Source organism: Microtus oregoni, unplaced genomic scaffold, assembly GCF_018167655.1.
Source record: "Microtus oregoni isolate MIOR12 unplaced genomic scaffold, Mior012 000148F_ref0000004, whole genome shotgun sequence".
Classification (NCBI taxonomy): domain Eukaryota; kingdom Metazoa; phylum Chordata; class Mammalia; order Rodentia; family Cricetidae; genus Microtus; species Microtus oregoni.
In genome coordinates this window covers 126430-149695 of record NW_024544798.1, presented here as the reverse complement: position 1 = coordinate 149695, position 23266 = coordinate 126430, and the positions used below count along the sequence as shown (strand labels likewise).

At 49.6% G+C, this 23266-nt stretch overlaps 1 protein-coding gene across 1 annotated transcript; it reads left to right on the top strand.

The window, feature by feature from the left end:
• Window positions 1-315: 315 nt before the first annotated feature.
• LOC121444924 (TRAF-interacting protein with FHA domain-containing protein B-like) lies at window positions 316-19538 on the top strand. The gene is made up of 2 exons (XM_041646871.1): window positions 316-765; window positions 19335-19538. The coding sequence occupies exons 1-2, from the start codon at window positions 316-318 to the stop codon at window positions 19536-19538; spliced, it is 654 nt and encodes a 217-aa protein (XP_041502805.1).
• Window positions 19539-23266: the final 3728 nt, after the last annotated feature.

Sequence of the window (23266 nt, the reverse complement as noted above, 5' to 3'; positions counted from 1 at the left end):
CTCTAACGCAGAGACAAACTGTCTCTGGTGACCTGCAGACTCTCAGACTCCAACCTGTAAGCTGGTAAGGTTTATCCCATGCCTAGAAGGATAGGCATGCCTTTATTACAAAATAGTAAAACCCAGGGAAGACGGGCAATGTGTCCTGTTCTGCTGTGAAGAAACAGAGTTCCAACACTAATGTCAACCTCCACTCCATCCTTGCTTGGGCAGAATAACTGTATCCATTTAGCCATGGTCCTCATTGGCAAGACATGGCCCCAGGACCCCCAAGGTGACACAAAGGTGTGTGTGTCTTTGTCCAGGATCTCATCCATGGAGAGGACCCTCACCATCCTGCAAGTGAGCCTGTACCACTCCACACCAAGCCAGGTTGCCTTTGCCAAAGTCCCACTACAGCTGCAGCACGATACCAGTCGGCTGTTGGTGGGACGAGGGAAGGACACCCACATCCAACTGCAGCTGCCCCAGCTGTCTCGACACCATCTGTCCTTGGAGCCCTACCTGGAGAAAGGCAGCACTCTGCTGGCCTTCTGCCTCAAGGTACTGTCCCGGAAGAGCTGTGTGTGGGTCAATGGGCTGCCACTGAGGTACCTGGAGCAGGTGCCCCTCAGCGCTGTTAACAGAATCTCCTTCTCCGGCATCCAGATGGTAGTCCGCAGAGAGGGGGGTGACTCCCTTGATGCCTTTGTCTGCTACTTCCGGTTCAGCTCCTCACCCCTGATTTACAGACCCCAGGCCCAGGAGACTGACGAATGGGAAAACGTAAAGGAAGAGACTCCTCCTGTTCGGAGGGAGGCAACTCATGGTCTCTTGGGGTCTCCCCATGGCTCCTCCTGGACTCAGACAGCAGTTTCCAGCCAAGCCCCAGAGGAGCAACAGAAATAAAACTGCAGAGGGAACCCCCAGACACAGCACCCTGCCAGCCCTGCTGGCTGAGAGCAAGCCTTGCTAAAACAGGGTTTGAAATATTTGAGCTACGGCACACGAGATTGACACACGAAGCTGACATGCAAGGCCTGCTGGTCGCCCCTTCATAGCAAACTGATTCTGTAAACTTTGAGCAGCCCATGGGTGGAAAAGTGCCCTTCATGGCTCTGGGTAATGGGAACTTCATATACTTTAAGAGGCCCTGAGGGGTTCTGGGAGTCTCTCCCAACACCCCCACCCATACACACACCATTTCCTCCCCTGTCTGTCTGCAGTTACTTTATGTTGCTCATTTTACTGGCTGCTGAAGAACAGAAGCATAGGGTCGCAACAGGAATGCAAGGACACGTAGAGAGATGACATTTGGGGTAGCTCGGGGTTGCCTTCAGCTTTCAAATATCCACAGGCACTCGGGGCTTAGGAAAGCCTGTATTTAATAAACTGAAAGTATTTCATTAAGCTGGCATACTCAGTAGGATTCCCTGAGCCCCAGATGGGCCACATGTACGCCATGTTGTCGTATGGAGCTGTGTGTGTGTGTGGGGGGGGGGGACCTGGAAGAGGTGTGAGAGGAAATTGGGAAGGTAGGTAGGAGTTTCTGGGAAGGCTGTAAGCAGTGCTCAGAGCTTCCAGGAGGGGAGCTAGGAGCCAGGACTGCTTGACTATTTCTTCCCCTTCTCCCCCTCCCCATCCTCCCTCCTCCTCCTCCCTCTCCTCCTTCTCCTCCTCCTTCTCTTCTTCTTCTTCTTCTTCTTCTTCTTCTTCTTCTTCTTCTTCCTTCTCTTCTCCCATTCTCTGTCACTTTTGGACCAAGGCCTTTGCTCACCAGAGGGCAAAGATCCTCAGGGAAAGATGGTTTCCCAGAGAAGTAGGCTCTTTCAGAACTAATTTCATGGTTGGAAGGCAAGGCTGTGTCTGAAGTCAACCAAGTTATCCCACTCAGAGTAAACCAGATGCCTGCTGGGCTTATCTTCCCTGTGGGTTGGGGATGGGATCGTTCAGGAGCAGGCAAGGGTTGGAGAATTTTCTTAGTGAAAAGGGAGCAGAGGGCTAGCAGCTGCTTGTCACTTAGAAACACGTTGACTCTTGAGAGCAGGAGAGTCCCTCAGACTCGGGTAACCACCATAAGCCCACACTTTGCCCTAGAAATACGCCTTCCAGCAGCTTGCTCTTCCTCCGGAGAGATAAGCAATGGGAACAAATGACCTAATTATTTTATCTCAGCTGTTGGATTGGATCTTCTCTCTCCTCTGATTGGGTTTGAGATCTACCCTATCATTAAGTGGATTTGAACTTGATACTTACTGTATGTCCATACCTCTGCTAAGCAAGTCACAGTGTCTAAGTCCTTGAAATCTGCAGCCAGCTGTTACTACCTTTCAGTCCTCATAGTTCCCCAGATAGACACGGATAATCTCGAGTGCAGTTCGCAGAGAAGGAACGTAAGACCCAGAAGGCTAACTATCTAGCCAGGGCCTTGTCATTTGTGACCCAGGTGACCTTGGGCAAGTGACTTAGCCTGTCTTGCTCTCCATTTCCCCCTCTGGAAAGCCAGGAAGACAAGCATACCTACCTGCCAGGACAGTTGAGAGGCTCTTAGGAGGCGGGACATGGAAAATGCTTAGTGCCATACCTGCCACACAGAATGCACTCAAGAAAGGCCAGCCATTCTGAGACCAAAGACAGGGAAGCCAAAATATACAAATCCTGAGGCTCATCACAAACATGGAACTTGGAGAACTTGAACCTCGGTGATGTGGCTCCAGAGCTCAAGGGCTTCCAGTGTTCTCTGACTCTGCCGGTTTTGTTTCAGAGCGGCTCCTGGAGGGAGGAGGGGGCTTTAAGCTACTTTCGTATCAGAAGATCTAGGTTTGTAGAAGGAGAGACACTATTGGCAGTGGGGAGGAGGCCCTGCCTGTAGTTTCAGCTGATGCAGTCCTCTGCTCAGGATTGCTTTGATGTGCCCCTAATTCTAAAGGAGGCACAGATCCCTGGAAGATTCTAGCACTGCCCAGTCTGTGTATTACAGAGCAGCTGCCCACAGACAAAGCTTGAGAAGCCACACTTAGAGACTGCTGGCCACCCAAGGCTGAAGGCACCTGGGTCTCTGGGTGCAGCCCCTTGTACCTCTGAAGAACTTTCAGAACAGGCTACAGTGCCTGAGCACCTCTCTCCATCCAGGAAGGCATGAGCCCATCCCTGCTAACCGTCCATGAGATAGCGTAGCACATTTCCTCCGTGGGCGAAGTGTCTGTGAGGTTCTCACGCGGAAAAGTGGGTAGAGGATGACAGGCCAGACACAGGAAGGGGAAACGCCAGGAAACATCTGGCTCCTTTCACAAAGTCTCCTCGGAAACGTTCCTTCCTCCTCCTCGTTCTCTTCTTATTCTTTTTTTTCCTTGAGTTTTAGTATTTTTGTAGACAAAGTCTCACTGTGAGTCTCAGAGTAGCCTTGCGCTCGCTACCTCGCATCTGTCTCCCAAGGCGTCAGTCACAAGCGTACACCTGGCTTGTGCTAAGTATTCAAGACAGCAAACTCTGCTAGACCTCCCTCCTCTGGCAAAACACAAACTCAAGCCATCAGATTCATGCCCCCATCCCCCTCTATCACTTGAGATTTCAAGGTTGACTTTAAGACCCTGGTTTGTGGATTTGACATCACCACCACTTCTCTTGCCTACACAGGCTCTTATCTAACCATCTCTTAAGAATGTTCTAAGCCTCCCCCCCCCCTTCCAGCAGGGCAACATGTATGGCCACGGGGGTAAGCACATGGAAGCATACGAACATGCAGACATGCAAACACCTATATGCACAAAACACAGGTTGTTTCGAGCTCTCTGGGCAATTCATGCTGCTCACTTACCATCCCATGATCTTTGGACCTGTGACTCCTACAATAGAGTCACTGTAGAAGGAAAATGAGGCACTGGCTGTACAGTTGTCTGTGGCACACAGTAAGTGTTCAGGAGGGTCGGTTAGTGATGGCCAGTGCAATGGAACAAGCTAAGCATATGTGATCCTGTGGGCTCAGTTACGTGTACACATATGTTGCAAACGCACCTGCCATATGTGGAGAATCTCTTATGATCAGATGGACCGCAGACCACTGCAATCCCAGAGAAGACGTCTGGAAATTCCAAGGTCATTCCCTGCCCTGCCTGTTGAAGCTATTTAATCCTCACAGGTACTGATAATGCACACCTTCCCAAACCGACACTGTCTGCTCAGGACTGTGGGATGCTGCTCTCCCAGTGGCTGGGATGGAGCTGGACAGAGGATGTGAGGCCAACAGTGACAAAGGTCTGAGGTAAACCCACAGACACCAGCACTCAGAGGCCCACAGTGGAAAAAGCTAAGTAGCCAGCAAGGTCAAGAAGACCAGAGAGCCTGGGAGGATGAGACAGAGCTGTCGGTCCCTTCCTTGCCTCAAACAGAACACAGCAGTGTTTCCTTTCTCTTCCTCCTCAAGCCTCTGGACCCCAACTCAACTGGAATCTGGGCTTTGCGATTTTGCATGGTGACTGGTGACTGTCATGGTGAAGGAGACAGTGCCCTCTCGCCAGCACTGGTGGCTGTCATGGTGAAGGAGACAGTGACCTGTTACCAGCACTGGTGGCTGTCATGGTGAAGGAGACAGTGACCTGTCACCAGCACTGGTGATGTCATGGTGAAGGAGAGACAATGCCCTGTCACCAGCACTGGTGGCTGTCATGGTGAAGGAGACAGTGCTGTCACCAGCACTGGTGGCTGTCATGGTGAAGGAGAGACGATGCCCTGTCACCAGCACTGGTGGCTGTCATGGTGAAGGAGACAGTGCTGTCACCAGCACTGGTGGCTGTCATGGTGAAGGAGAGACGATGTCCTCTTGCCAGCACTTCTCGTCTCCGATAGAGGTGCAAGAGGGCAGGCTCCTCCAGGAGACCCTGAGAACGGCCCTGAGCAATGCCAGTCAGGGGTCTCTGGCTAGACTGAGTCCAGGCCAGTCACCTACCAAATCTTTCTCTGCTTCCCATCCCAGGCACACACCAGCAATACCCACCTTGCTGTGCCAGCCTGCCATGTACACACACCAGTTCTGCTTGAAGCCATAGGGAACCATGAGGCCACCCTGCTAGAGGCCTGGACAGGACAGTTCTTAACCTGAAAGAATACTTGTTGGTAGGCAAAGGAGCAGCAGTCAGTTCTGCCAGCGGGACACCAAGGGAGCACCAGAGGGTCACCGAGGGAGCACCAGCAGGTTACTGAGGGAGCAACAATGGGTCACCGAGGAAGCACCAGCAGGACACCGAGGGAGCACCAGCAGGGCACCGAGGGAACAGCAGTATGACATCTAGGGAACAGTTGCTCCATTAATGTGTAAAGGAAGCTTTAGTTGAGGGGTCTGGTTTCAGCCCTCCCAGTGACTGATTGACTGGTAGAGCTGAGGACCTGGACAGAGGATCATTTCTATAACAACCCACTGCACCACCAGGCTGCCATCAGCCACGAGGTGTCAGAAACAAGCAAGCTTCACTGAGTGTGCACGGCTCCACACTACCTCTGCTGCCCAGAAACCAGCGCGAGCTGGGACAACTGCCTCCTACTCCATCGGCCTCTGGGTCGCAGTCACTATCTGTTGCCTCAGCCCCTCCATCTGGCCAAGATCTGGGGGAGGGGGTTAAGCCATTGATTTCAGTGAACTTGGTTCACATTGCGGGACTCTGATTCCTCTTACCTTTAATGTGAACTCACAGGCGGATTAAAGTGAAATAAAACCTACCATTTGAGCTACATTTTCAGCTTATTGGAAACATGCACTACCTCCTCGTGACGGGGCCGTGAGAAGGAAAGTTATTGTCTCCCTTTAGAGTTTGTAAACGCTTTATGGCCAAGGCATTAATCCTGCTGGGGTGGGTGATGGAGGAAAAGATTGTTCCCACTTACCTTTGTTCCCCAATCACATGCTCCAGAGGGAATGGAGCATCCCAAGTGAGCAATGGAGGGCCAGGTGAGCCCCAGCAGCGGAGTGTGATTACCTTCTTCTTTAGGCATGGGAACTGCAAGGGCATTAAAGTGCCATTTGGCGAGGGAGCTTGTTCCGTCCTCCGGAGAGCACGCAACTCACCCGTCCTCACCCCAGCCTCGCCCCGGATTTTCTAGTATTTATTTCCAGGAGAAAAATGGCCTCCATCCCCATGACAACATCTGCATCTTAGAGGGGGTGCTTGCTGGGAAGGGCACAGCTCTAGACATTCAGGAACAAGAAGGAGCCAGAAAAAAAGCAGCGCGAAGTCATGATCATATCCATGCAGGAATGAAGGAGTCACCATGTGGACCTGGCTCTAGAGAAATGGGATTCTTCTCCCCTAATCCCTCTGTATACTATCAACACAGAGAAGCCCCCAGCTCCAGGCTTGGAGTCTGGCTTCCTAACTCCTGGAAGGAAGCCTGGCTAAGGTGTCTGCTTTCTTTTAAAGCTATGGAGTCAGGGGCTGAGAGTGTCTTCAGGGAAGCAGAAGCTGGCCCGAGAAACCAGGACTCAGCCAGGCAGACAGACCTGACATTTCTGGGGTTGCTTCTCTGCAGGGTCAGATGTCATGATGCTATTCTCCCGGAGAGCCTGTCTCAGATGGGTTAGGTACAGGAACACTATCAAGTATCCCTGATTAGAGAGTTTTAGTCATCCGGGGTCAATTCAGGCAAACAAAGACAAACACAAGTATTGAAAAATTAAAAAATGTAATTTGGGGAATTGGAGACACAAGTGAGAGAACTGCTGAGCTGCTAAAGAGGAAGTAGAACTCAGAGATGGGCATGCGAAGACATTATAACCACTGCTGGCTGGCTGCACCCCTGCAACTGGGGGTGGTGTAAGAGACACTAGGGTGGCCCCGATCCTGAACTGCCATGGCCAGCTGGGATCACAAGTGGCTCGTGAGTTGGTAGGAAGAGGCAGAGACGGTGGGGTGGCTCCCCTCTTCGTGAGCCCCCATCTCCCAATAGACCTCCCATTGGCAGGAACAGTTGACGAAGGATTCTGAGACTGACTATTGGCCTGAAGGGCCTGGATCCCTGCAGGACAGAACGGAGGCGAGAAGAGTGTGGTGGACCAAACTCCAAAGCAAGCTCCGTGTGCTCCCTGTCAGTGTCCACCATGTACAATGCAGTGCTGGGAGGGAGAGTCACCGTACAGAGGACACCACTGCCCAGGAGCTCTGTCCCCAGTCTCTCACCGTACAGAGGACACCACTGCCCAGGAGCTCTGTCCCCGGTCTCTCTAACCTAAGCATCTGTAGAAAAGAGGATGGGTACAGCATAGTGACACACAGACATAGCCTTTTTGGGCTCGCCTAAGCCATTACCAGGATGTCATAATGCCCTGCTTTTCTTCCCCTTCTCAGGAGTCAGGGCATAGAGCAGAGGTGTCCAGAGAAGACCAATCCCCAAATCCTAAATGTTCTCCACTGATTCTAACAACCTCATCATCACACATGCCACCATTTCCTTGTCTAAAATGAGAATACTGTTAGCACCTTCCTCCCCTCTGTGACGGTGGAATAACCCAACATGTGAAAACAACTTATTACTACATGGACCATGCACCAAGCACCAGCAGACACATTAGCCACTGGATCCTTACAGAAAGATCCCTGGCTGCTTCTGCTGATAAGAGCCCTCTACCACCCAGCTCCACACCAATGCTGGGGCACTGAAAGCAGTTATCTGTGGCACAAAAGTCCCCATCTCCGCAGGGGTTCATTTTAGATGTCTACTTGCTACCAGAAAAAACCCTGTATGTGGCAGAAACTCTCAGACATGCCTATAGACTGGCAGCTGCCTGGCTCCCGGTAGGCAGGAGGGTCAGCTGTGAAGAATAATTTTGGTGGGGCAAGAGCAGGCTTCTAAGGACAAGGCTGAGCTGACCCTTGATGAAGCCTTGGTAAAGCTGTTGCGGGAGCCAACCAAATGGACTTTGAACATCCGGGTGCTCAACTGAGAAGATGAAAACGGTTTTGCTCTGTTGCGGGAGCTACTTCGGCTTCTTCAGCCAATAGCCGCTGAGAGACCACGCCCCAATGGTGCCATCATCACACTGCTTATTTAACATTTTTAAGGCTTATTTTGTTATGGATGCATGTATGCCTGTGCGCCAGAAGAGGGCGCCAGATCTCACTACACTTGATTGTGAGCCATGATATGGTTGCTGGGAATTGAACTCAGGACCTCTGGAAGAGCAACCAGTGCTCTTAACCACTGAGCCATCTCTCCAGCCCCCAAATATATCTTATTATTAAATTAAATGGTTTGGTTCTACTTAGATGTCTCACATCTCATGATCTTTTTAAAGATTATATCTATATCTATCTATCTATCTATCTATATATATATATATATATATATATATGAATGTGTGGTTTGCATGTGTGTCTGTGCTTGAAGGGTATGCCTTATGATCCTCTGAAACTGACATTATGAATGGTTTTGAGCCACTGTGTGGGTGCTGAGACTGGATTTGGATCCTCTGTGAGAATAGCAAGTGCTCCTAATGGCTGAGCCGTCTCGCTAATCTGACATTTCGTAGTCTTTAACAACCAATGCTTATGACAAAGCCTCAGTCCCCTGCTGCATGGAGAGCATTCTTGTCTCCAGTACTCGGGTGCTGGTTGGGACAAGAAAATAAGCAAAGTAAAAATGCCTTTAAAACATGAAATGATTTTACCACGCAGGAACAATTTTCTTTTTTAAAGCACCACAGAGGTCAGAAGTAACTTCAGGAGAAGGCTTAGTTGTAGCATGTTCTAGATGAGGAAATGCAGGGTCAGAGAGCAGAAGGGAGCCCGGCCTTCTCAGGCGGTCAGTGGTGGCCCTCGGGCTTTGCTTACCTCCCATTCCTCCATCCACAGATAAAGGGCAGCCCATGGCTAGCTCTGAGCTTGCCTGGTGGAGCCTCATTGCTGAGGTCTGCCTAGCAAGGGTGGCCTGTCGTATTTTATAACTGGAGAGCCTATGCAAGAACTGGAATCAGGCAGCCCTTAAAATGCAGCCTGGTAGGGAGTAGCAGATAAACGGCCATAATCTCGTCTTTCCAGAGTCAGTGACAGATTGAGGGTCACACATAGGCACCTAGAGACCCCCTTCCTTCTCACAAGGTTGGAAGAACAGGGTTCTCTAAACTTCATCTTCTGCCCTCTGGGATACAGGATGCTAATGCTTCTGGAAAATGGATCAGCAGGAAGCAGGAGCAAAGGGTTTTAGCCTAGGTTCTCTGAGTTGGTCTCCTGGTCGCTAAGAACAGGGCAGTGCATGGTTGGTCACCCATGTTATCTGTGCAGAGCTACCCAGCAGCCCTTGCAGGGCCCCATGACACCTCACCCTGCAGCTGCCAGCGCTGGGCTCCTGGACCCTGCTGGGTCTGGAAAGCAGCCCCACACAGCCTCCAGTGTACACTGTCCCCTTCTCCCACCTCCTTCTCTCTCAGTGCCACTGTTGCTTCAGCTTCCGGGCAGGAGACACCCGTTGCCCAGGCTCCATCCCTTCTGTCTTTGTATCTCTCTGTTTTCTGTAGGTTTGGCGTGCTTGGCTCTCTTAAAAATCACGCTTTATGGTCGTTTGCAGTGCAATTTTGTTCCTATCCTGCCATTCAATTTGAATTAAATATCAAACAGATGTGAGTCATTTTTGCACTCTTTTTAAAGAAAAAAATGTTTAATATCGGGGGGCATGCCCTGCTAAGGTCAGGAAAGCCATTCAGAGAAATAAGCCCCCTCAAATTAAAAAAGAATCGCATTGGTTAGCTTGAGGTGCTTTCAAGTGGTACCTTCCGAAGTGCTAGGGAACCGTGTTTCCAGCAAGCTATAAAGCATCAGGAGAAAGCAAGGCAAGATATATGGCCTGGGGCTGATGGGGAAATTGAGCTTCGAGAAGGGGCAGCCCCACCTGGGAGGAAGTGCTGAGCCTGGAGATGAGGTTTGCAGATGATGGGGGAGGCCATCTTCCCTCGAGGCCCCAGGGAGGGCCTGCGCTTTGCAGCCTGTGTGGTCAGGCTGAGTAGGGACGCAGGATGGGTCATCCATGTGCTCAAAGAGCCAGCTGAACCTGTGCAGAATGTCCCATCTTCACAGGCTGGTACCCCATGGCTTCTCCCGCGGTCAGCTGTTACAGCCTGAATTGTCTTCCTAGACACACCAAACGCCTTTGGGTCTCTGTTACAATCTCCTGAATGGGGGATCTCTGGCCATTGGCTGGCCATTGGAGGAAGAAGAAAAAGACACACCTCCTCTTTGCAGACAAGATCAGAAATAGACTTGTCCATGACCTCGGTGGCTATGCTTACCACCCAGCATAGAACAGCTCGCCCCCAACCTCAGTGGCTAAGCTCACTGCCCAGCAGAACCTTACAGCATAGAGCGGCTCGTCCTGAAGTGCTCCACTCACAGGGCTGGGGCCCATCTCTTGATGGCTTTCCCCATGAGCAGGAATGGCTGGTCAGGCTCCAAACAACTCCCCTCAGTTCTTGGCACAGCCGTACATGCCTCTCCAAATTATTGGACCTGCCGCCATTCATGGCTTCCAGCCAGGACCTCTCCAGGGCCCAGCGAGGCTAAAGTGTTTCCATGTGGTCCCTTGACTCAGTACACCAAAGACACCACTCCAACCGCTGTGCCGACTGCAAATGGCATTTCCACATCCAGGGCGCGGGGCCAGCTTGTTCTAGACATTTTGGATATTAATACAATGTTCTGCACACCCAAGGTTTGCCTCAGGGACAACAAGGGAAGACCCAGGGACCTTACATCAGGCCCTGCTGATGAAACAGAGCCAGCACTTCCCAAAATTCTGCAGAAAACAGACCAGGCAAGCAAAGGAATTTAAAGAAAGAAAAGCCTAGATGTTGGCTTTAGGTAGCCGAAATCAAGACCGAGGTTCTACCCCTTCCTAGTTCTGTGACCTTAGCAACAATCAACCTCACCCAGTCTTCCTTGTTTGTTTTTTTGTTTGTTTGTTTGTTTGTTTTTGTTTTTGTGTGTGTGTGTGTGTAATTTTGTGTGTGAGTGTTTGGCCTGCATGTATGTCTCTATGCTGTGTGCTTGCAGTGCCCACAGAGGCAGGAAGTTACAGTATGTTGTGAGCCACCACGTGGGCGGTCAGAATCAAACCCTGGGATCCTCCAAAAGAGCAGTAAGTGCTCTTAATAATTACTGAGACATTTCTCTAGCTTCCCCCACCCGTGTTTGTTTTGTGTGTGTAACACAAGCATCTCTCACCTCATGGATGCCAAGGAAGATGGGGTGACATGTGGAGGAGGGCTCAGCACAGCGGAAGACCAGTACTTTAGCACTAGTGGTAGGCAGTTATTCACCCCACCTTCAGGTAACAGGCACCCCCATCTGATAGAACTTTCTAAGGTCTGGGAAGCTGGATGTTGGGTCAGAGCCAAGTTTCTCCCAGAAGGAACCGCACTGATGACCTCAGGAGGAATGGCAGACACAAAGAAGGGTGGTGAACTAGTTTTAGTTATGTCCCAGGGAAGGAAGAGCCAGGGTGGGGTGGGTGGGGTGAGTGGGGTGGGTGGAAAACCTAAAGAAATATCAAGAAGCTACAGATAAGGAACTAAGAGTTGTGAACCCCTGTTGTTCCAAAGGTCCTGCGTCCACAGCATGCTCAGTAAGAATGACCCAAGGCCGGCCTCTGAGAGCCTGTGGTGGCGGAGTGAGATGGTGGGTTGTTGAGAGCGTGGAAAGCAAAGATCCTGCCCTATAGGGAGGAGCAACCCTATCTGGTTTCTAGCAGGACTCTCAGCTCAGACTAAGGCTGGTGAGAAAAGGTTTCTAGAAGAAGCTGTGCTTGGATGATGGGCAGTGGACTAAGACGGGGTGGAGGAGGAGAGTGTTCTCTCTTGCTGTTCACCAGGATAGGCAGCCAGCTCTTGGAGATCTCAGTCACTGCCCAACCTGCAGAGCTCCGCCCGCAGCCGCTAGCTGGGACTTCACTGAGGGCAAGAGATCCTCAGAAAGGGCGGCTTAAGGCCCAGCCGTGGAATAGCCATGGAATAGCTTACCGCTGACGGGCTCTGCACACAGAATGACCTGGAACCCTCTTCTGGTAGAATGCAGTGGACTTCAGGGGATCTGAAGGCCCTCTGGATCTTGGCAGAAAGCATGCCTACACCTCAGCACAAATCCTCTGCCACTAGAGCTAAAGAGGTCAGATATCCTGAGGTGCAGCCACAGAGAAAGGGGCTCTTCTCTCTTAGACCCAGTATTAGGTAGGGCTCTCCCTGCCCCCTCCATCCCTACAGAGTGTAGGGGTATGAGATCCTAAGTTATGAAAGACCAACCATGGGATGGGGGGGGATGGTTCAGTAGTCAAAGTACTTGCCACTCAAGCGTGAGGACCCGACTTTGGATCCCCAGTGTTCCTGTAAAAAGTTGACATGGCAGCTATACCTATATATCTATATAGGTGTATATATACAGCTATATACCCAATGCTGGAGGTGTGGAGACAGGCAGGTCCCCATAGCTTGTAGGCTGGCCAGTCTAACTGAAATGGCAAGATCCACGTTCGGTGAGAAAGCCTGTCTCAAACAGAATAGAATGGGATGGGATAGGATAGAATAGAATAGAATAGAATAGAATAGAATAGAATAGAATAGAATAGGCGATAAAGAGTGTTAGAGAAAGACACATATCAACCTGCACAAGCACAGGTGAGCACACCTACACACACAGAAAGACACACAGACAGACACAGACACAGACACAAACACACAGAGACACACACACAGACACAGACATACACACACAGACACACACACACACACACACACACACGTGTGGGCGCGTGGCTGACTGTGGTGCTGACTCAGTCTCACACACCCCCAGCATACGCCTCAGGCTGAAACCTTCAATCTGCAGCCACCCATATTCACACTGACGGCCTGCTTCCACATCCCCGGCGGGGCAAGGGCCTTCTCAGTCCCTGCCACATCTGAGCTCACACTGGTCTCGTCCTCTGCTGATGCCATGGGGCTTAGGCTGATTGGAATTCAGCATCTTATACACATTCGTGTTGTCTCTGTTGCTGGGCGCAATAACCTATTAGGTGGCTTAAGCCCAGTAAATAAGCAATTACTACACCGTCATTCAGTGTTCCTCATGGCAGACAGGCTTTTGTTTCCTGGGCTCTGGGTCTGGGTCCATGCTTGTTTTATCCGTCTAACCGGTTACTTTGTCTAATCATCTGATAGACCTTTGAAATGTTTGCCGTATCTCGGGCTGTGTTTGAAGTTATAATCCAATGCATCCATAAAATGTGCCTTTGGAGCAATTCCCTTGGGGCCATTCCAGGGCTACGTGCCCAGGTGAGAGCTCTGTATTGGATTTTCTCACTCTAAACCCAGGCATGTACCTGAGAGTTGACAAAGGTTATTTCGTTAGCCCACATGCCAGTCTGACTCGGAGTGCTCTTATGATGGGAAAACAGCGAGGTGGGGTGGGGTGGGGGTGCTGGCTCAGTGGTGCCCCATGTCTGTGTGTATCATTTCTCGGGTTCCTCTGCTCTTGAGGTGTAGTCTGGATTGTACTGGAGCTGTGAGAGCCATTGTTCATGGTAGCAAAAGACTAACAGTGGAATTAGTCCCGCAGCAGCACAGAGGCACGAGGGGAGGAGAAAGCTGCTGCTTTGGCCTCTGAAGCTGCCTCTGCAGATGGCCGTCTCAGACCAAGCCCAAGGCTGCCCTTCCTGACCCCTCTGAAGATGCCCTTTTAAGTGAGTGGGGTGCATTAGGATTTCTAAGCCTCTTGGAAGATGTGAAAATGGGGGCAGGTCAGTCACATGAAGAGCGGGCTACAACGTGTAAACTCACCTTGGGGATGCTAATCTCCCAGGTCAGCTTCTGGGGCCTGGCTGCCCACTGCAGGAGCAAAGGCTGTGTGATCCTGTACCAATGACAGGTGGTCTCCGGGTTCCTAGGGTCAGGCAGGACACTATTAGTGGGCACCTATGCCCGCTGCAGCCCAAGTGTCCTGCCCAGCCTTCCCCAAATACAAAGCCGCCAGAGCTGCCAGGCTAGAGCTGAGCTCCAGGTTCCCAGAAAGATCCCTGGCCCCTGGTTGTGCCCCTGGCTGAGGTGCACAGGGCTAATCAGAAACACCTGTGTACATGGAATTTCCTGCCCTGGTTCAGCCTTCATTTCCGCTGCCAGTAAAACCCCAAGGCAAGCAAAGGTGAAAGAAACCAGCCAGTCAATCACCCAGACGATGGCCACCAGGGCTGCAGGGAAAGGACTTTCTAAATTAAAATTTAATTCTCACCTGATGGCCCAGCCAGGACAACCATGTTTCCAACCTTGTAACCAGTGGTCATAGCCAGGGAGCTCTCCACCCTGTCCTTGCTGGAAACAACCGCACTGCCTCGTCAGGCTTGGTCATCAGGCAGTAGGGCAAACCCCTGAGAACGACACCCTTTCTTGTCAGCTCTATCCTGCAGCTGTAAGGGCTGTTGCCTGATTAGCTGCTCTTGACTTTAGGCTGTTTGAATTATTAGGTGCTGGAGAGATCAGAGCTCAAGGGTGACCTGGGGACATTTAGTAGACAACATCAAAGCCGGGGTCCAAACTGGAGGATAATGGTCAGAGCCTGAGGGTCTGTGCTCTGTCCTAGCCCAGCAGGTTTAGGTGAGGAGAGAGTCATAAAAATGCCTCTGTCTTTTCCAGACCATTTTCCCAGAGATCCCTGAAGGCTAGTGGGGGTGGGGCTTGGAATGGGGAGGAAGAAGTGTGGTGCTGCCCACTTTATGATCAAACAAACTTTGTCTGAAGAACGACCTGGCTGATTGCACAGATGGAGAGCAAGGCACCAGGCTGAGGAAATCACAGGGGACGCAGTTGTGGGATGGACAGGGCCCTGAGAGACCACATCCCGACTAAGGACTCGGGCCTGAGGTGATTTGATTGTGAGCTCAATGCCTATCTTGGGCCATTGCATAGGCTGATTTTGAACAGAACAGAAATAATGGTTCTCTCTCTCTCTCTCTCTCTCTCTCTCTCTCTCTCTCCCTCCCTCCCTCCCTCCCTCCCTCCCTCCCCTCTCCCTGATTTGGCTAAACTGGCTAACCAATGAGGCCCCAGGATCCTACTGTTTGCACCTTTTAGGGTGAGAACCATCCGAATGAACTCCAGGGAAAGCACAGCAAGCCCTTGGCTCCTGAGCCATCTTCCCCCACCCCACCCCACCCCCACACACTCCCACTACAGACAGTGGTAATGCAGGTGGCTTCCACAGGAAATACCAAGCACAAGCTTACAGACAAAACAGTTCCTATGAAGAGTAAAATGGGACAAACGGAGTTTGTTACATTTAATCAGAAGAAGGGGGACTGGAGAGATGGCTCAGTGGTGCAGAACTACTCTTGCAGAGAGAGGACCTGGTTTTGGTTCTCAGCACCTGAATTATGCTCATTACTGCCTGGAGCACCTGGTCCAGGAGGCCCAACATCCTCTTCTAGCCTCTGGGAGTTCCTACAAGCATGTGGGGCAATATTCTCATGAAGGCTTGCACACACATAAAAGTCAACAAAGCTTTAAAAATAAGAAAACACAATAAATCAGGAAAGGGTCCTCCTTGCCACAAGTATCGAGTAGGGGTTGCTATTGGAGATAGGAGTGCAGTAATGACTGACTTATTTTGACCTCAGTGCTGGCTATGTTCACTTAATGAAAATCCACTCAGCCCTACACTCAATTTGTTTGCTTTCCCTATGCATGCCATATTAAATACCATTTTCATTAAAAAGTTGTCAGGTCCAAAACACTGTATATGCAAATAAATAAATATGTAACAGTCATCCTAGTTGAGAAAATGTGGGTCTTACTTGGTTTTAAAGCAGAAATCTAGGAATACGTCATTCATCTCACCATCTGGAGTTAATTCCTTAAATGTTTTAGTGGATTTCCGTCCCATTCTTAAAAATTCTTTTTTAATATTTATGTACATGTTTGTGCACAGGTACATGTATGCAGGTGCCTGTAGAGGCCAGAGAGGGTACTGGGTGTCCTGGATCTGGAATTAGAGGTGGTTGTGAGCTGCCTGCTGCGTGTGCCAAGAACTGAACTCAGGTCTTCTGCAGGAGCAGTAAGGGCTCTGAGCCCCTGAGCCATCTCCCCAGCCAGTCCTTCTCACTTTTTTCTAGTGCATGATGCTGTGTGTGTTTTTAGCTTTAGTAATAGTCTCATATGTAAACATTACATGCACTTTAGAAAACAGTCCATGGCTAGTACACGTCTGCTCCTGCTCTTGCTAATGACTGGGTTCAGGATTCCATTCCTCTTTCTGGTCAGTGACACTCCATTGTCTAGACGCAAGCCCACATTCGCTTCCCTATCCATCGGCTTCTGGCTCTGTAGGCTGCATCCGCATCTTGGCTATCGATGAGGCCTGTGTATGCACAGGCATGCGGATTCCATTTCCTTGGGCCATGAGCTGGTGTGTCCCTGTGCGTCATGTGGCAGAAACCTCCATACTTGCTCGACATCGTGACTGCCCTGAATGATTCTCACCAAATGTATTCACAAGTTTCTTTTCCTCCACATCCTCTCCGGGATTTTATTGTTCGTTCTTTCTTTTTTGTAATAGCCATTTTAACTGGAACAAGTTGATACCCTGTCATAATAAATAATAATAATAATAATAATAATAATAGAGTTCTTTATGTATTATGGGTGTCTGTTGTCTGTCAGCTGAAGCGCTGGCAAATACCTCCTCCATTCTGTAGTCATCTCACGACTGTCCATTGTCTTCTTGGGACCCCACCTTGCAGTGGCAGCCTTTTCCTGTGCTGTCTGGATCCTCTCCAGAGAATCCTGCCTGTGCCAAAGTCTCGGAGTGCGTCCCTTCTTCTTGAAATGTCAGTTTCAGATCCTCAGGTCTTTGATCCATTTGGGGTTGATTTTTGTGCTGAGTCAAAAGGATTGGATTCCAGTTTAGGGGAGGGGATTTTTCGATAGTCCTCAAATAATGAGTTTTCTACTCTCAAATAAAACAAAACACTGGTTTCTGGTGCTGAGCTCGGTGGTGCCTCAAGAGCATGTGACACTTAAAACTTTGACATGAGCCATCTGCACAGGCATGCTTGCATCTTACGTGAGCTGGCAGTGCTGGTGGCATAATTTCTGGTGTTTGGCTGCACTGGGACAAGTAGCCTAGCAGAGCTCTGTGGGTAAGAACTCTCTCCATGAGACTTGTAAGAGCCACAGTCAAGAGATCAAATAACCCGCTTACTCTCGGCCCTACAGCAGGCCTGGTCTCCATCAAGCAGGACGTGCCAAGCCAGTCAGGACATAACTTCCCTGCAGACAGCGGGGCTATGAGGCAAGCCATAAAATGGCCTAATCTCTTAAAGCAACACGAACTGTTGGCAAGAGCATAAGGAAAAAACAGCATTAGCCAAAGGCTAATTTTCTTCTTGTTTTAGATACCTCTTGACTGCCTGCAGAAACCAAAAGGGGAAAAGTCCTGCTGATACTAGTGGGCAGCGAGATGCACAAATAGCCTTGTAGCTACTAGTGACAGCCACTGACTGAATGCTCTTCTGCAAAAGAGAGTTTTATATTTAATTGCTTGACAAAGCTTTGTGCTCCTAAGGTACTAGTAGTATATCATCCGATGCCATTCATATCCTATACAAAAACCCAGTAGACACTTGAGTATTTCCTACAAAAGGTTTTCATATAGGGAATCAAAGGCTAATAAGTTGTAGTAAGGGCTAGAGAAGACTATGAATAGTGGTGACAACTATCATTGGAATATGAGGAAATGTCACAATCCTTACATTCGAGACATGTAGACTATATATCTCAACTGAGGACAGCAAGCAGTTGCTATAACTGGCACCATAACTATTAGCACAACCAATTCTGTCACTCTTGAAGCTGGTGGCCCTCTTGGATTGGCTTCATTACTGTCAAACTCTTTTGAAAGAAGACTTACTGTGTTCTACCTTCCAAAAATCTCACAAGAAAGATCACTAAGAGGAATTTATTTCTACCTGAGAACCCTAGCTGCAAGGGAGTCCAGGAAACTTTTCAGGCAAGCAGCATGGATTGAGAATAAGACTGTCTTCCATCTAGGCTTCTCAGTTGAGGTTAAATTAAGTAGGTAAAAGCCTGGCAATGGTGGTTCATGCCTTTAATTCTAGCACTTGAGAGGCAAAGGCAGGCAGATCTCTGTGAGTTCAAGGCCAGCCTGGTCTACAGAGCGAGTTCCAGGACAAGCAGAGATACACAGAGAAACCTTGTCTTGGGGAAAACAAAACAAAAAACAGACAAACAAACACAATCAAGTACACAAGCCATTACCTGAGCCTAAATTAAGGGATTCTGAAGTCTGACCTTATCCTCTGCTTTCTGGGGAATTAAGAAAAAAAGCACTTTGTATTTTAAGCATTTAATTATCTACAATTACATCAATTAGGTTCTTATCAGAACTCAAATTAAACTGCTGTTGGGGGCTGTGGACTCCCAGAACCTGAATTTCCTGTGCCAAAGTAAACAGCTTGTTTTTCCTATGCTTGCAGCTGCTCTGAGCACAAGGCCCTCATCAGGTCCTGATAGCAGGGGAGCGGATTCTGGTGGGTTGCAGCTGAAACTCCAGAGAGCTAGGGCATGGCCATTGGTCAAGGAGACTTTATATAAGCTGCCCTGGAACACAATAAAGTGGGCGTTCTTGATTCAAGCTGGCATTCTTGGGAAATCCGAGGATGACCCATGCCTCTGTCTCTGTGTGTGTGTGTGTGTGTGTGTGTGTGTGTGTGTGTGTGTGTGCGTGTGTCACTCTCAAGGCCTTTGCCCGGCTTGTGAACCGTCTGTCTTACCTACAGGTGTAGAACCATAGTACACGTAGTACAGGTGCTACAGCACCATAGCACAGAGCAGGTGTTGCTTTATAAACTGCCACAGGATCACCCTGAATTTCACACAGACAATGCATCTTGGTTGTGAGAAACTGATTGTTTTCATATTAGTAGAGATAGGATAAAGACAGACACAGTGAGAGGAATAAAAATCAATGTGACTGGCATGGATCAAGCTTCAGATCAAATCTGTTTTCACCTAGGTGTCCCCAAGCCATTCTCCAGGGGTGACCATGGCGTGATACACATAACTAAGCCTCACTGACACTTGGGAGCTAGGTCCTGTGCCTAGTGCGTCACACAGATGAGTTAATGTCATTTACTCAATGAGTTAAAGAGGCAGTGCTCTCCTTTGAATTTCATAAGCAATGATATTGAGTCTCAGGTCAAAGGAGATGCCCAAGGTCACACTGCCTGCCCATGGGAAAGCAGAGCTGGTATCCAAGTCTATCTCAGATTACATTCTGAACTTTTTAACCCCGGGCCGTGTGCATACCTTCCTGACCACTTAGGTTCTAGAAGCTTCTCACGGCCCTGAGGAGTTAGATCCGTGGAGGGATGGCAATGACTGCAGCAAGGCCGTGGTGATGGCTCTGGAGCACTTGAGCAAGCTGGTGCCAGGAGATCGGGAGCCGCATGAGACCAAGGCATCTCTCAAGCCAGTGACTCCTGCCAGCTCCGTCATAAAACCCCACCCTTCAAACCCATCCCGCTAGGCCCGGGACAACTCCTAGAACCACACTGTTCCAGATAAAGAATCTTTGCTAGCCCAGCCCTGCACAGACAATGGTAGCAGGAGGGCCGAGCCCAGGCCCTGCCAGCCTCGTCAGCTTTGGCACTAACATGGACAAACCCAGTCTTGCCAAGGAAGCTGCTTCTTACCGTGAACGGGCATTAACACACAGCCACAGCTGGACAAGGCACTGAGCACAAGGGACTTCTGGACACTCAGAAGCGGGATGTCTTCCTCAAGGCCCTCCCTCAGGGCTCACGGCTCTATGCAGAAGAGACAGGAAGACTATAAGAGCCAGAGGTGAAGGTGACCCCAGGACACAGTGACTCCGGAAGCCGCAGGACTGCTGCGCACGTGAACTCAGGAACCGTGGCAGCACACACGTGACCTGCACAGGTTCCAGCACTGAGAGTGGCCCATGAGCAGGAAGCCCCACCCCTTCCCAAGAAGCTCTCTGTGGTTGATACCCACCAGCAAAGGGAAAACTGGCTTTCCCCAGTGGACTCTCAGTGTGTGTATCCGCAACACTCCAGAGCAGACCCACGCCCAGGAGTAGTTAGCCAACACAAAGTGAACTCCATGGTTTTTCTGTGCTGTTTGTTTCATTTTGGTTTATTGGTTTTGTTTGTTTTTGGTTTTACGGTTTTTTTTTTTTTGAGAGGAGAAATCATAAAGTTGGGTATATAGGAAAATGGGAAGGGTCAGAGAGGAGTTGGGGGAGGGGAAAACATGACAAAAATGTTGCATGAAAAATTTTGATGAGAGACAGAGAGAGGTCCCATAGCCCAAATGATGTGCCAACAGTACACACACACACACACACACACACACACACACACACACACAGGAATTCCTCCACATCTGTGGCCAGCTTGTGAAACTGGATAATGGTCTATTTCTTGAGCTGGGCAGTGTTGACCTGGCCATATTGACACAATGAAAATTCTCTGAACTCAATACTTCCATTTCTACATCTTTATATTATCTCAAGTTTCCAATTGAAAATTTACTTAGAAGACATAGTGTCTGCTGGACTGATCCCAGGACCAGGAAACTCATCCACATTGTGTTTGAAAACTCTCTTCTTTCTAGACGAAGAAGTTGAAAAACATCCCTGCCCAATTACAACCACCAACTCAGCTTGAGTAAGCACAGTGAAAGGCAAGGCGGTCTGGGAAACCGTGGCAGAAGCCATGACATTACTTCTCATGCTTTTAGAATGCAGGGTTTCCCTATCTATCTCCGTCCCTCTCTATTCCTCTTTGTCTCTCTCTGTGTGTGCATATGTGTGTGTGAGAGAGAGAAAGACAGACAGAGAGAGAGAGAGAGAGAGAGAGAGAGAGAGAGAGAGAGAGATCTACACAAACCATTCACCTCTCTTCCAGAGCAATCAACTAAATACATGTCTCAGCCTCCCTTGCAGGCAGTGCAGCCATGCAATGGATCCTGGCCAATAGAACACTCAAAGTGGGCACAAGTAGTGAACGTGAATTCCAAGTCTGGCTCATGTCATTGTCTTGTACAACCTCAGTTACCGCTTCTAAGCTGCTGGGAAAGTTCTCAAGGTGCTGGAGGAGCATAGGACATAAAATGGAAAAGGCCTGGGCTCCCAAGAGACCACAAGGAGCAGAGCCACACAGGAAATTAACCTGACCCGGTAGACCTACAGTGGGGCACTTGCACAAACAAGAAACAAAGGCTGAGGCACACAGTGGTAAAGCCTCCTGACTCACGCGAGGACTACTCCCTCATAGGGCACATCTATTCTCTGAGCCATTTGCATCGCTTCTGTTTAGAGGCAACCCCCAAAACATTTTTAAGTTTCAAGAAAACATGGTGACCTCTTAACCTGTGACTTTTAAAAACGATTTATTTATCTTGATTTCCTGTGTGCATGCAGGTTTCGCCTGTATGTGTGTACTTTTACCGCATGCGAGCTTGGTATCCTCAGAGGCTAGAGGGTGGCTTTATATAGCCTGAATCTGGGGCTGTGGAAGGTGTGAGCTGCCATTGGGGTGGATGGGAGCCTAACCCAAGCCTTCTTCAAAAGCAGCACGTGCTCTTAACTGAGCCATTTCTCTGCCCCAGACTTTTAAAGCAAAACCAAACCAAACCAAACAACGAGAACAACAATGAAAAAAAGAATTTAACAACAGCGAGTCACTGTCTGGCTCTCAGGTCACCAGAGCGCGAATCCAGAGGGAGAAATTCACTGTCGTACATGGTAAGAGCTGGATATTCTGTCCTTTCTTTGTATCTTTAAAAAAATTTCTCCTCCAAAGCCAGGGCTTTGGGGGAGCCTAGGCAGTTTGGATGCTCACCTTACGAGACCTGGATAGAGGTGGGTGGTCCTTGGGCTTCCCACAGGTCAGGGAACCCTGATTGCTCTTCGAGCAGATGAGGGAGGGGGACTTGATCGGGGGAGGAGGAGGGAAATGGGAAGCGGTTGCGGGGAGGAGGCAGAAATCCTTAATAAATAAATAAATAAATAAATAAATAAATAAAATTTCTCCTGTCTTCCCCATCGCTGACTGAGAACTCAGACCAACGGCATTCTGGATTCACTTAATGCAGGGCCTGACGGTCCTGCACCACCAGGGGGCAATACTATATAACAAGCAAACGCAGATCGTCAGTGTTGTCAGAGAGAAATGGAGGGAATCCTCCGGCAGGGACTCCGGCAATGTGGTCCTTGGGAAATGGGAAAGGGATAGCTAAGAAGGCTTCCTCGACCTCCGGCTCCCACTTCTACCTCCTCTGCCATTCTTCCCAGAGCTGCCCCTGCCTGTACGTTTTCTGCACATATGAAAACTCCACAGCAGGAAGGTCCAGCTGCATGAGGCAAGGAACAACCGCGCTGAAGCCACCTGCCGCGGAGACATCTAACACATAGCTGTTGGAAAACGAAAATACGGAGGGCAGAACTACGGGCCTGCGAGACAACAGTTTCTTCCACATTACCCTGTGGTTTCCTAGTAAAACCGAGGGCTGTGAGTTCTGCTTCCTGGAATGGGAGCTTACTTCCCCTAACCCCCATAACGAGCCCTCGCTAAAAATACTTTGAGAAAGTTCAGCCTGTTTAACAGCTGCAAAGAGCAGCTGAAGGTTTGTAGAGCAAGATGGAGGAGAAACGGTGAAGGAGCTCTAGCTGGTCCCAGCGCTGGCAAACATGGCTCTGGAGGGCCTTGCCTTTCCCTCGTCTTTGCTAAAGCTAGCCACCAAGTCTATTCCCTTATTTGGCCACTTCTGGCTGGCTACCAAGGTGTAGCTATCAAAGTATTAAAGTCCAGAAATCAAAGCCCCATTTTGACCACCCTAACTAACAACAAAATTAAACCCCTCATTTTAACACGGGCTTCCCCTTTTTATCTTTATAAACCAGCATTTGCCTATGGGCCACACCTGTTTCTTCTCTATCCAGAGGCAGTCATTTGTCTCTCTGGGGCAAATATCCCTTCGCCCTCCCCTTGTTCCTTTCCCCATCTTCCTGGTCCTCTATCTTCTGTCTCTGTTCCTTATCCCTGCACTCTGTCCCTATGGGGCAAACAAACCTCCTTAGTGCTGAGACCTTGGTCTTGAGGTGCCTTGTGCCAATACTGGTCCTTTCAGATGGGGAATTCAGAGTTCAGGGTTAAGCAGAGCCTTTGACAAGCCCTCACTGGCTCACGGCCCAAGATACCCCAAACAGAAGTGCATCAATGAGCAGCTCGG